The 13549-nt window shown below is 44.5% G+C and overlaps 2 protein-coding genes across 8 annotated transcripts; one reads left to right on the top strand and one right to left on the bottom strand.

The window, feature by feature from the left end:
* Positions 1–259: 259 nt before the first annotated feature.
* On the bottom strand, positions 260–4873 carry LOC148651821 (NADH-cytochrome b5 reductase-like). 7 transcript variants are annotated; one of them, XM_088598018.1, is made up of 7 exons: positions 4743–4873; positions 4040–4237; positions 3517–3665; positions 2398–2485; positions 1818–1922; positions 1460–1663; positions 260–821 (listed from the first exon to the last, which is right to left on the bottom strand). In XM_088598018.1, exons 2-7 carry the CDS (start codon positions 4235–4237, stop codon positions 618–620), a joined length of 948 nt encoding a protein of 315 aa, XP_088454144.1. In that variant the 5' UTR covers positions 4743–4873; the 3' UTR covers positions 260–617. The 7 variants fall into 7 exon arrangements, with proteins under 7 accessions (XP_088454144.1, XP_088454145.1, XP_088454146.1 ...); XM_088598019.1 differs by having other exon boundaries at positions 4040–4240; positions 4743–4869; XM_088598020.1 differs by lacking the exon at positions 4743–4873 and adding an exon at positions 4495–4736 and having other exon boundaries at positions 4040–4240.
* A 115-nt stretch (positions 4874–4988) lies between these two features.
* mrpl37 (mitochondrial ribosomal protein L37) lies at positions 4989–12805 on the top strand. Its single transcript, XM_088598001.1, has 7 exons — positions 4989–5523; positions 6284–6467; positions 7833–7948; positions 8713–8898; positions 9636–9790; positions 10453–10656; positions 12528–12805. The coding sequence occupies exons 1-7, from the start codon at positions 5124–5126 to the stop codon at positions 12603–12605; spliced, it is 1323 nt and encodes a 440-aa protein (XP_088454127.1). The 5' UTR covers positions 4989–5123; the 3' UTR covers positions 12606–12805.
* Positions 12806–13549: the final 744 nt, after the last annotated feature.

The raw sequence follows: 13549 nt of genomic DNA, 5'->3' as shown, positions 1-13549 counted from the left end.
CTTCAAAGATATTTTTTTCTCCAACACAGTACATCCTTAGTATTCTTCTGAGGGCCAAGAACATGTTAGGTCTCTGCATATCAATGAATAACTGTTGATATACAGTACATATGTATTTGTACATGCTTTCACACACGTGTAATAATAAATATGTACAGCACACCTATCATAAACATATTAAATGTAAATTATATACAATAATTACAGATAATAAATAGGTATAATTTAGAGTGTGAGGAATAGTTCTTTAAGCCAAAAATCATTTTCTGAGAAGTCTGTTTTATTGTAGGATCTCCCTACAATACACACAATGAGGATCACACCATAAAACAGGATAAATGACCACAGCACTGCATATAGAAGAAAATCAGATCCATTACTGTCCAATGCAATTAAATGTTTTTGGAGGAACCTGTTTACATTTTAGTGGAACACGCACTCATGAAATATACCTCCCTGAATCATTTCTGCAAAATATTATAAACTATATTGCACATGCATCTCCACACTGACACAAAGTGTGTACATCACGAGACCTGAGGCACACCTTAGAGACTTTGACTTTTTGTGCAGAAAGCTCTTCCATTTGCCCCACTGAGTTCCCACCACTCCTGATTTTAAAACCTGTAGCAGGAATCTTCTTTGAGTCCAATGCTCCTCAGAAAGTTAAATACGTCTTCATTAAAGGTCACAGAACCACATATCAGTGCAAACGGCGGTTTCTTACAAGACTCCACCACAGTCTTCAACGTGTCCAAGTTCAGTCGGCCAAGGTGAGTTTTCTCACGGTAACTCCAGGGAAGACTGTCAAGGCTTTCTTGCTAAACCAGAAGGATAAACAAGAGACTTATCCAACTGCAGCAGTTCAGCTTCCAGCTACAACAGCAGCAGCAACAAAAAAAGACGGACTGAAAACTGTAGGAACCTCCACTCAGAAGAAAACTACTCTCTTCCACGAATCAGTCTACAAAAACCAAATCACTGAGAATAATGGCTGTTAAATTAGAGGACATTCACTATACCATTTCCACCTGTGTTTAGTATATGCTGAAGTGATACTATTTAGGAATTGCTATAGCAAAAATAACTAACTAGCTAACTGTCATCCGCAGCGTGCAGCTAGCAATGGGGTAGGCTTAGGTTACCAGACCATAGTGCTTTTAGTGCAAAAGAAAATCCAGCAACTTGCCAGGTGCCGGCAGCCTTGCTGTGATGTCACTGAGAGATGTGCTCTCCTCCAATCAGCATTAACTCTCCTGTCAGGTGCTGTGGAGCTCTCCAGCTGGACGTGTATAGGAATAATTGCCAAAGAGCTGAATCTAAAGACAACTGTCCACTCCAACTTGGTTGGGTATATGCGAAACAACTCATGATTCCTAATTAATAAAAACTAAAGGAGAAAATAGGAGTGAAAGGGCAATACGTACATTGAAGAAAATTTGCCGCAGCTCACACCCACCTTGCTGAGCACGAAGAACGTGTTAACATTCCAGAACCGCGACTGCTCCTGAAGAAACGTCTTCATATAGATGTCCTTATACGTTCTGAAGCAGCAGACCAGGGTGACAAAGGTCTCGTCTTCTTCATTGTCAGTGATGTGCTGTAGCAGGGGGATCATGGGAGCTATGCCTGTGCCCGAGGCAATCATCAGGAGCTGTCCGAACTAAAACACAAGAGCATTGCGCTGTCACTCCGGACAGACAGGAGAGCAGCCAACCCAATGTGCTTCCATTAAAGAGAAATATTCTTACAACGGAAAGATCCCGGTTTAACATCAACTTTAGTGATGGAAACGAAGTTAACGGAATTGTAAAAACCTTATTAGGTGCGTAGGGAAAGCCCCCAAATGGTCCACGCCACTCAACAAGATCTCCTTCCTTCCAGGTCTTTATGTACGGAGACATCATCCCGTCATGGCGGAGCTTTTGCGAGAGTGGAAAACAAAATAACTGCAGGAACTGCCACGGAACGTCAAGATACAAACAGCAACACATCCTGAGAGTAAGAGATAATACCCATCTGGTATTATTTATTCATTCCATATTGAGGGTTTACAAATAACTGGACATAAAACGGGTGATTAGCCTTCCGCTTATAAGACACGAGCAAAAATGAACTAACAGCTGAAGTGAATGTGTTTTGAATCAGCCTTTAGTCACCCCTGCCTGTGTTTACTCTTCCATTTTTATTGTGTCCTGTGCTCCACAGTCAATTCAATTCCTCAGATCCTCCCCACCCATTCAAAATTTGTGCGGTTAAAGGATAGGTATTCCGCTAACGTGAAGACTGGAGAATACTTTTTGAGTGTTTCATCCCAAAAAATGGCTTAATGGTTTCATATATTGAAAATACACGAACGCGAATCCAAACACAGCAGGAGAAGGCTCTTCTCGTTACCTTGATGAGAAATTCACAGTACCCCTCTGCATGGATGGGGTTAACTGGGGTGTATGCTCTCTGCACCTGCAGGCCTTCGACATCGCTCCTGGAAATCCAAAATTAATCATTTGCAAGGAATACTGATAACGACGATATCCTTTGTTTTATGTAGCACCTTTTTACAAGAGCACCTCGAATGTTTCTTTACAATGAAGCAGTACAAAACCAAAAACTGTCGGAGTACAGGAATACACAGGACTTCATGCATCCATTTTTTAACTGCTTTATCCAGTACAGGGTCACAGGGCAGGCGGAGTCTCTCCCAGCAAGAAATGGGTGCAAGGACACACCCTGGATGGGACGCCCATCCATCGCAGGGCAGACACAGACACCCTACCAGTATGTGTTTAGACTGTGGGAAGAAACCCTCATGAACACACATATTTTTCTGTGCAGAATCGATCTGTTTTCTCTTGGCATCATGTGGGTGAAGCCTGGGCCTCATTGCTCTGCAGATTAATCCACTCCACAGCGAACCAGCTGCAGGCTCGTGTATCGGCGCCAACACCACTTCTGGGTCCTGCAAAGCTTCTGTACCTTTTCGGCTGAGTGTTCATAGAGGAGCTTGTGAACTTTGATTTTTGTTGCTTTTCTGCTTTGTCGGTACTGCTTGTGCGACCGCCCTGCTGTACAGGTGGAGTTGTGTTCTGGAGTGGCTAGACTGCTGTGCACTGGGAATCTTGAGTTTCCCTAATAAATTATAATATTGTAATTTGAAGAGCTGTCCCAAGTTTTACTTCCTGTTCTTTAAAAAAAGAAAAGACAAACTCCACACAGACAGCACTCCAAGCACTGAACCAGGACCCCAGCTCTGCAAGTCGGCAGTGCTAACACCTGCTCCAGTTTCCTCCCACAGTCCAAAGGCATACTGGTAGGTGAACTGGCTTCGGGGAAAACTGGCCCTGGTATGAGTGTGTGTTTGTGTGGCCTGCGGGACGACTGGCGTCCTGTCCAGGGTGTAGCCTGCCTTGCGCCCACTGCTTGACCGAAGATTTAAACTGGAAAGAAGCAGTTCCAGTACGTGGATTAAGTGCCTCCCATTAATTGATTCAATCTGTCAGCACTCAGACACCTTACCTTAACACGAGATGTTGTCCTAAACCTAGCCCCAGACTGGCACTGACTGGCAGCTTGAATCTATACAGGCAGGTGTCTTCTGTCAATACTTCCACAGACTCCAGCTGAAAGGCACTGAAAGACTCTGTGCTCAGGATGGCCTCATTCCTCTGCCTCAAAGGGAACACGGAACGTCTCACTCTTTGAAACTACTGCTGCGGCACAATTATATCAGGCAATCAAGAACATGGCACTCAAGATTGTAACTCGTTTGACATTATCCGCAGGCAGGCCCGACAAGTTGACGAGTACAGGGTACATATCCTGAACCATTTAAGATTGTGTTTAGCATCATTATTCCTTGACCACGTTTTTACATTGATCTATTCCTTGTCTCACGACTACAGTATGCCTCTTTACGCAACGCGAAAGCCGCGTTAATGTGACTTAAAAAAAAAACAAAAAACAAAAACATGATCAGCTGGCCGCGAATGGCTATCAACCCCAGCTCGAAACGAGAAGAGCCCCAGGAACAACCCTTTACCACCGCAGGCCGTCCGTCCCCGCGGAGCAGGGAGATGTCGCCCCTGGCTCGGGCTCGGGTCCAGCTGTCCAGCTGCTGGCGGTAGGTGTCGAACACGCAGGGCCGGCAGCCGCTGCCGCAGCACTCGGACACCAGCGGCTCCCTCGGCCTCAAACGGGCCCAGGCCGACTCTTCCTCCTCCTCATCTTCGCGATGCATCTGCTGAACAGGCAAAAGCAGCACAGGGGGGCGGCCGAGGGGATACATTTTTAGCTTCATCACACACAGCTCAGAAGCTACACTGCGGCCACTGCTGTTCAGTTAGTTGCCGTTTTACATTTTACGCCAATTATAGTTGAACTCAATGTTCAGTTCACAGTACGGGGTCAATTGCTATGGCCAGATGAAATGTTTTGCTATCGTCTTTACTGTGCATGTGATGTTTACATTGTCTTTGGTATACAGAAATAACTTACTGGTCTTTATTCTTGACGTAGATTTCCATTAGTTCCACCTGTACGTAAGGCTTCAGGTGATTGACAATATACAACAGTATATCTGCGCTACTTTAGTCACCAACTGCATGCAGACTGAATGCTATTTTCTCCAGATTCAAAGCCAAATACTTCGTTTGTCGATTAATCCACATAATACAATTAAACCAATTGTGTTTGTTTTTTTAAAACGACAACAAAACCCACAAAACTTTAGTTGACAACATTACCTCTCATTGATGATCACGGGATATTTCCAAGGGATTTTCTGCAAATACCGCATTTTCTATCAAACGTGTTGTTAAACAGGAACTTTTAAATTAAATTAAATCTTGCAATAATTGTATTCATATCTATTTTTAATAGAATATATGCATAGGTTTGTGTGTGTTTGACTAAAGGTTTTTTATTAAAACGTATTCAACACACAGCTGCTAAAACAGACTTTGTTCACGGTTTCTTACGCCTCACTAAAGCGCTACCCACAATTCCGTCGGCGGTGCAAGATGGCCGCCTCCAGTGCTGTACAGTGATTACAGGGTTACAGGACAGCACACTTGTCACACGTACATTTTTTAGTCTTATAACAGAAGGCTGTAGTGGTATCTGAAATGTCCAAAGTGATTCTGCAGCGCTTTAGGGCGGCAGAACCCTTTGTGACGCTAAATACTTTTAAAACGAGAAAAGCCGAGATCCCGGGAGGCAGAGTCTACTCGCAGATTTGCCGAGATGAGTTTTCAAGGCGCCGGTTCTTCTCCACTTGCCGTTGTCTGTTCTCTAGGGGACCACCGCAAAGTAAAGAGGAGAAGGTTATTGATATCCCCGGATTGGAGCGCATCACCTACGCGGACAGGATGCACTATGTCCCCGGATTAGCAAAACCAGTATTCTCGCACTGGCGCCGGGACTGGCACGATCCTTACCATTACATGGGGCCCAAGTATGAGGAGATGCCGCTGTACAAGGACAAACCCTGTTATATATTCCACCAGAGGACGAGCATCCTAGAAGGTGAATTAATATTTTCTTACAAAAATAACTACTACGATCAGCATTAATAGTTTTGTTGTACCGCTGATGTCTGTGCGATCAACTAGGGAATCAGAACTGTACTGCATTTTATGAATGATATAGTAAAACCTTCTTCAAACGTGCTTCATTTGTTACTGATCTACGTAAAACTCCGCTAAATAAATGCTGTGATCTGTTTTCAATCGGTATTACGGCTAACGGGGGCTAATATATTAGAAGCTATACTGTAACTGCACCCTAGTTGCGTATTTGAGCAGAAATGTAAATTAAGCACTTGTTGATTAAGTACCAGAAGTAGTTCATATTAATTCGTTTATGTAAATACAACGTCAAAACGCACTGTGTTAACACTGCACTGTGAGTGTTTTGCATTCATTAGTATAATTGGTTGACGCACTGATGAACGTTTGTGAGAGCCGTAGTAAAATGCGTGTCCTTTGGGGAAACTTGTCCCATTTTGGGAAGTGTTATTTTTTGAGGGGGGAATAAATTGCCCCTCATTTCTCAGTGTTGGGGACATGTGGCATCTTTTATGGATCCTTCCATGGTATGAAAATGATGTCGGGACAACTACGGAGGGTTGTAAGAGTCTGTCTGGGGTGTAAGCTGTTAGTATTGCAGCTATCTCCGAGTAGAGCTCCGTTTGGTTTTAGTCAATATACCCAGTGAGGGTGTCCAGTGTGGCCAGGCTCTCGTCTGGAGTGACGTTCTGTCTGTCTGTCCATCTGTCTGTTGGTAGGTGTTAGACAAGCACTGTGGCTTACCAAGGCCAAGCTGATACAAGGGCTGCCACCACAGATCCTCTGTCTGGCTGAGGACCCAGCCAATCGGATTGAGGACCAGGACGAGAGAGTCCAGCAAGCAATCAGCCACGCCCGGTTCTGGGACACCACCAAAACCCGGCCCACAAGAGAGAGGTTCTGGTGAGTCCAAAATCCCGCGTGACTGATCTCGTTGGGTCAGTTTCGCTTTGGGGGTCCGTGCCATTACTCATATTTAAGAACGCGTAATGGGACTGATGGAACACAAAAAATAAAAACCACTCCATCGTCTAGAATGCTGCAGAAGACGGGATTGTTGAAGAAAGATGTTTTTCCAGGCCGTTTCTTTAATATCGTCCATTGTTCTGGGGAACCTTTCTGCTTTTTGATCTTTCATTTGGTCTTTGAAAAGGCTTAATCACTTCTCTGGTTTAAATGTGGAATGTGACATTTTGCTCCCCGGGGGATATTGACAAAGTGAAATCTAATGACCATCAGTAAATGCAGGGCAGTCGTCTTCTCAGTGGGACTGTCCGAATAAGGTTTTTACTAATTAATGCAGCACACAGCAGGGCAGGATTTCTTTGCTTAAAGAGCCCCTTCTACTGATCTTGTCCTTCGGCATTGCCAAGGCTTTGATATCGCTCATTACGTCTTGGGAAGGATGCCCTTTATAGCACAGAGAGCTGCCTTTTATCACAGAGGTGTTGTATCGCTTAACATTTCTTTTATTTCTTCTTCTGCCTCATGCGAAGGTGGGAGCATTAATGGAAAAAACCCAAATGTCACGTCCCATCTTCATGTGCGAATAAGAGTCCCGCTTTGATCATTAATCGTAATATACAGTAAACAGAAATGAAGCCGTCTTTGATTCGATTTGAAGGATAGCTTTTTTAAAAAAACAAAATTGGCACCGTAGCGTATTTTTAAATGGCTGTAAAAATAATTTCTAATAATTGGCAGTGCCTTCCCAGTGTTTCTGTTTTTCATTAATGGCCGAGATCCTCCTGCAGCTGTTTCACTACTGAGCTCTTGAGCTGCAGAACACAAATGGAATTTCATCACTTATGAACAAAGTATGATGGTGGAGCCCTGTGAATTTTTTTTATTCCTTTAATGATAATTAGATCCTTAAGAAACACCCAGTCTGTCACTGGGGAAAGCAGGCTCAGGGAATCTGAATTCAATTCATCCCTAACCAGTTACTACCATCAGTTCTGGAACTGACCTCTCCTAGTCTTCTTTTCATTTTACGACCAGATGGGAGGGATTTTAGCTGAGCTAAGCTAGAAGAACCTTTCACAAAAAAACCCGAAAAAATACGGTTATTTTTCTGTTCGTGCTGTTTATACGCCCGGTAAGAGAAAATTAAACTCCCATCCCAAGACTTCATCACAGGAAGATCGTTAAGACTCTGCTAGGAGACCACTGTGCTGATGCCCAGGTTATTACAGGCTTTGATTCCTTACGTGCACTGGGGGACCCTGCAGCTATGTGACTCTCAAGCTACACTTGTCTGTTTTGCAGTCCAGTCTTGCTGAGGAACCTACTGCACCTGTGTGGAACCTTACAGTTCAAACACCCTTCACTGTCCAAGAGGATGCTGGCTGAAAAGTACACTCTGTCAGCCTGTTGGAGCAGAGGTTTGCTTGTGTTTCAGAAATGCTATAACTGAACTTCAGGCGTTGCACAGTAAATGGCCTGTTCGTACTAAACAGTGTGCAAAGACAGGAAACAAGCAGTGGAGAAGTAAAATCAATAGAACCTGTACTTTTGTTAAGAATATTTCACACTGGACAGAAGATGAGCAATGCACAAAATCCAGGGTCTATCTTAGAAAATGTTTTAGAAAATGAATGGTTTTATCATATATGCTTGTTGTAGGTTGTAGATTATACCCCCATCTTTTTGCACTACTTTGAATGTAGAACTTCCCCACTTTCTCCTGCTTTGTGAATGAGAAATACTGAAGCATATTTGCTTCCATTCTAGACAAGTGTGTTGTGTCTGGTGTGAATTAGTTTTTAAATAGATGCTTCTTAGGTATCTGAATGGCAAAATAAAAACTAGTTAAACTCATTCCTTATTACACAGCTTTAAAACTCTTCAGATATGTGAGAACTGCCCAGTAAACCAGATGTGCTTATATGGGACTGCAGCTCAAGGACATAAATATCTGTGTGCTCTCCTTAAGTAAGAGGGGGGAATCTCAAGTGACAGTCAATGATTCTTTGGATCTGTAAAGTACGCAAAAATAAATTCAAACTAGGCATCATTTGTGCTTCACAAAAAAACTTCTGCCCAGGAGCATCACAGATTTTAACCTGTTTTTATTGCAATAAATGAGTTTTATTGCAGTCTCTGAAGGCAAGTGGTGGAATCAGGGCTGTGTCTGAATTTTGTACAGATGCCGATCTCTTCCAAGTCCGAGGACAGAATGGGCTGCTCCTGAACAGCAGCTCTCCGCTGCCTGTGATCGCTGGGACAGAGGAGGTGCTGGGCACTGAGCAACACGTTCTGGACACCTTCTATCCCATCTCCCCCACCATCGACCTGCAGCGCGTGCACGTCTGCCAGGAGAAGAGCCACACGGGTAGGGGATTGCTCCTGCCGCCTCTCAACATCTGCACACAAGTCATCTGGGCTTGGTCTTCCACCTGCTCGCTCAGCTTTTACGATTGACAGAGAAAAATAAAAGATTCTATAAATGTTTTTTTTTTAATGCATTTTACCTGGATTGCTTAGATCCAGCCATCGATAAGATCACGGGGAGAAGTTTGCAATCAAGTGGCGCCCATATTGCTGGTCTGGGCGTTGGGTTGAGTAGCCAAGTGAAAGTGAAATTTTGTCCAGTCATTTCTTAGAGGAGCCCAGAGTTTGGGCCTCACACCCCTGGCTGGGAAGCCTGTAGCTTTGGGTAATGAAGTGTTTCCCAGTCTCTATCCTAAATTAACTCCCCTAAAGTTTCCCATGTGGACCCCCTGTCCTTGTCTCTCTACCCCGTATGATTAAGTACACTTGGATCAAGTCTGTGTTCTAGACTCAGCACCCTGAGAAAAGGCTCTTCTTCTCCGAGGAATTCTGAAGAGGTTTTTACACCCGAGATTCTTACAGGTCCTTGATGTTGAAGCAGATTGGTTAACCGAACATTTCACACATGAGCGAAACACTCCCTTGTTTTTGTACAAAGCATTTCAAAGCAAAAGCGGTGCATTTAATCCCCGATCAGAGATTTCTGTTTTGGCCAACGGAGGCCCCTGCGCACAGGGGAACGGAGGAGGCCTCGTCTCTGCAGGAGGTCTAACCCCTGACCCCCTGTCCGGCCTGCAGGGTTCGGAGACGGCTACCCCTACCCCCACGCCCACACGGTGTTCTTCTGCGAGTCGGGCGAGGATGGGCCCCGGCTGAGGCCGGAGCAGCTCCGTGCCAAGATGGTCATGTTCGCCTTCGGGAACGCGCTGGCAAGGGCCCAGGCTCTCTATGGGGTAGGTGCTGCAGCGCATGCAAGTAGCTGGCTTATACATGGGTGGCAGAGGCCAGGTGGCATCCAGGAGCCCTTTCTCTCAGCCTTGTGTGTTAACACCATTTCCTGTAGGTCAAGGATGGGACAGCCTTTAATTCTGCTTTGGAAACCATGAAAGAGATGACAAATGCAACTGCAATAGGACTTGTTAAAACACAGGCTGCGCGCTGAACACGTGGAAAACACCTGCGTGCAGTGCTGAGTGAAGGGCTTTTTTCATCCCTTTCAGAAGGGATGACAGTGAACTTCCTCCTGCAAGAGGATGTTGTGGCTGCAGTGAGGTCTAGAGGGGTGGGGGGCAGCTCTTCAGCAGGAGTAGAGCAGTGTAGGAAGGTGCATCCCTGCATGCTGTGGCTTGTGCAGAAGGGATCACCTGCCCTGCTCCTCTGAGCTTGTTTTTAGAACTTCTGATTTAATGAAAACCTATCCGTGTTTCAGCTACTGAGGAACAAAAAAACATGAAAAAGGAGCCCTGCCTCCTAGCTTCTTGGGTCCGGGTTAGATTCTAGACTATTGCTTCTTCTGTGTGGAGTCTGCACGTTCCTATCCATGTTCACAGGGATTTTTGCAGGGTGAAAGAAAAGAGAGAGAAGGGTGCCTTTTTTTTTTTTACTCTGCACTCAGGATCAGCCCCGGATCTTGGAGCAGCCCATCGTGGTGCAGAGCATAGCCACCGACGGCCGACTGTTCCAGTTCGTCGTGTTCCAGCTCAACACCACGGAGCTGAGCCCGGACACAGGTGTGAAAAACCTGGCGTGGGTGGATCAGGATCAGCTGCTTTACGACTACGCGAAATGCCTCCCGCTGATTAAGAAGAAGGTTGTCAAAGTAAGTAAAAACCCTTTTGATGATCCCACTTGATTCGGTTTAACCGCAGAAGCCAGGCTGAAGGGGTATGGGTTATGCTCTTCACGTCTTCTGCTTGTTGAGGTATGGTCTAGCCATGCTCAGCAGCAGGAGAAACGTCCTTCTCCCCGTGTATGTTTTTTTTAGAAGAAGGAAGTAGACAGGCTTTAAATATCTATTAAGTGTTTTTGGCATTCAAATGTTTTTTTCTTCGGTCGTTAAATCTCTCGCGTTCACCATGCACTCGAGGGACTTTGCGGCAGAAGTAGTGCCAGATCACCTCCGTAGGGAGCTGACTGGGTCTAGGTAATGCGGTGGTTTAATCTGTTAAATGTCAATCCCGGTGAAAAAAAATCAAGAGTAGGGGGAAGGGAACCGATGTGCCCTGTTTATCAGGAGATCAACACCTCCCTGCATGCTTATGTCAGAGGTGGGATAACGTCAAGGGCTCAAGGGTATCCACAGCCAGCACTATGTAACAGGGCAAGTGAAAAGCAGCCTGGCACTGAGGCCTTTGTCTGGGAGAGCACCAGTCCAGGGCCTTGCCACTACGGTTGAGAATCCAGGTGGATGCTGCACATTGGTGGTCGTGGAGGGGAGTCCCCATTACCTGTAAAGCGCTTTGAGTGGAGTGTCCAGAAAAGCGCTATATAAGTGTAAGCAATTATTATTATTATTATAATCCCACTGTGATGATCGGGGCAGGACCAGTCATTACAGAGCTATAGATGGGGGTAGCTGATGGTAACCTGACTGCATGGAGCTACAGTCTGCTGATTACGTCCTGGGATCTCACAGGCTGCCCTCCCTCCAGGCTAATCTTAATGTGACAGTTTCCCAGCCGGAACATCGGGCGTCTAGGGCTCACATGTGCTTGTCCAGGCTGTAGGGGAGGGATGGGACAGAATCCCACAAGACAGCACCTGCGTCGCAGGGGTATAGCTTGTACTGATTCCACATACAGGACACTACTAGTATGTGATATTCACAGTGGACCCCGTTGATGAAAAATGTTAAGCAGCAAATTCATGAATTTACCAGTCATTCCTCTTCAATACAGTGGCAGTGCATCTGCTACAAAGATGCCGTCAGGAAAATTACTTTATGCTCTGTTGTTTGAAAAGGGAATCTTATATTTGCCTTAGGCATATCTATAAGAACTTGTGTAATCAGTGCTTTTGTTTAATACAATCTGGCAGACGCCATGAAATTGGAAAATTAATTATTCCAAACCATTCTTCCCTTAAAAATCCAGATTTGGGCTATGGGAAATATCCACCTCAAAACTAGAGCTTGTTTTGTGTAAAATAGCACAAAGGGTTTAAGACAGGATCCATGTGACTTAGATGTGAAGTTTTACTTGCTGCACATTACTGCTGTTTTATAATGAGATTTATTGACAGTGTATTGTCCTCCAATTGATTGAAAAGGACATGCTAGTTTGTTGCATGACCACAAGGGGGCTGTCCCACGTAACAATGATGAGTCAGTACAGTATTGCATCTACAAAGGCTTCCCTATTAAGTCAGAAGGATGCTATGCATTGAAAATCCCTCTTCATGAACAGAACTATAGGGGCTGGTTAAATGTATGAACTTGTATATATTGCACAACCACCAGTGAGCAAAATCACTGCATTAGCTGGTACATTTCGCAGGATCTGGGGTTTGCTAGCTCCAAGTTACTTTAAATCCTTGTAAACGAATACAACCCAAGCGACACTGTACAGAGTGTAATTTTAATCTTGTGCATTTAAAATGCCAGGTAGATATATAGAAGAAAACACCCAGAATATTTAGTAGAGACCAGTGTTACCTGATACATAGTGTAAGTAAATCTCTCCGTCTCTTAAGGTTCCTGCTGGCTTATCAGGATATCAGCCCAACACATTCAGGAAATTCCTTGCGTTGTACTTGCACGGAGCCGTGTGAGTGGCCAGTGAAATTCCACCCTCTTCACTCCTGGGCACTGCTCGTTGCTTGGATATACACCACTGTGCGATCGGAGTGATGGAGACGTCCGATTTATTCCATCTTCTCTCGCCACTGTCTGGAGAACCGATCTGCATTTGTCTCTGTGACTTTTACAATCCACATCAGGTTCAAAATAAAGAGAAAATGAAAGCTTATAATTCTTTGTCTTTTTCCATTCTTGCCAAGTTATGTTTTTTAATGGTAGGGGGATCTGTTATGGGCGATTATGTTTTACAAAGTTTACTGGAATTATATTGTTTGCAAAATGGCCTTCAACCCCCGTCGCTGAAAAAAAAAAAAGAGCACTGGACAGATTTGGTTCTTACCAACACCCTCATTAACAGACTTTTAAATGATCTATTTCAAAAGCACTTAAATAACTTTTCATTTACAATGTAAAAAACAATCAAGCCTAATAGTGGGAATAAATAATTCAGGCATGTAGTTACTTACAAGAACACCAGTCCCATCAGCACCCTATAGGCCCATCCTATGTAATTAAACTGCTCCATCACTGTCTCCAACAGAATTAATGCATTTAAAGGTTTAAGAGCATTTTCCTTTCATTTTCTAATAAACGCCGAATGTTTTCATGACAGTCACAAGGCAACGGATCATCATCATATACAAAGTACTTCATCTGAGTTACATGAAGAAATGTGACACTTCCTTCATACTGACAGGAGTAAACGAAACTGTAATAGACCAACCTTTTTCACTCCTCTTCTAGGTCACATCACGAGTTCACACTGTGCTGTGCACAGCGGCCTTCTAAGTGAAGGCCACTGGGTTACAGACGGCTTGCTGCTCCATCATGCTGGAGAGGTTAATCATCACACTTACTGCAGCACTGGGCTTGCTCTGACTGGGGGAAAAGTGACAACGCACTGCTGAAATTGTGC

This window comes from Lepisosteus platostomus, chromosome 11 (genome assembly GCF_059453375.1).
Source record: "Lepisosteus platostomus isolate fLepPlt1 chromosome 11, fLepPlt1.hap1, whole genome shotgun sequence".
NCBI lineage: Eukaryota > Metazoa > Chordata > Actinopteri > Semionotiformes > Lepisosteidae > Lepisosteus > Lepisosteus platostomus.
Note: the sequence above shows the minus strand (reverse complement) of the source record. Positions and strands in the feature narration are given on the sequence as shown.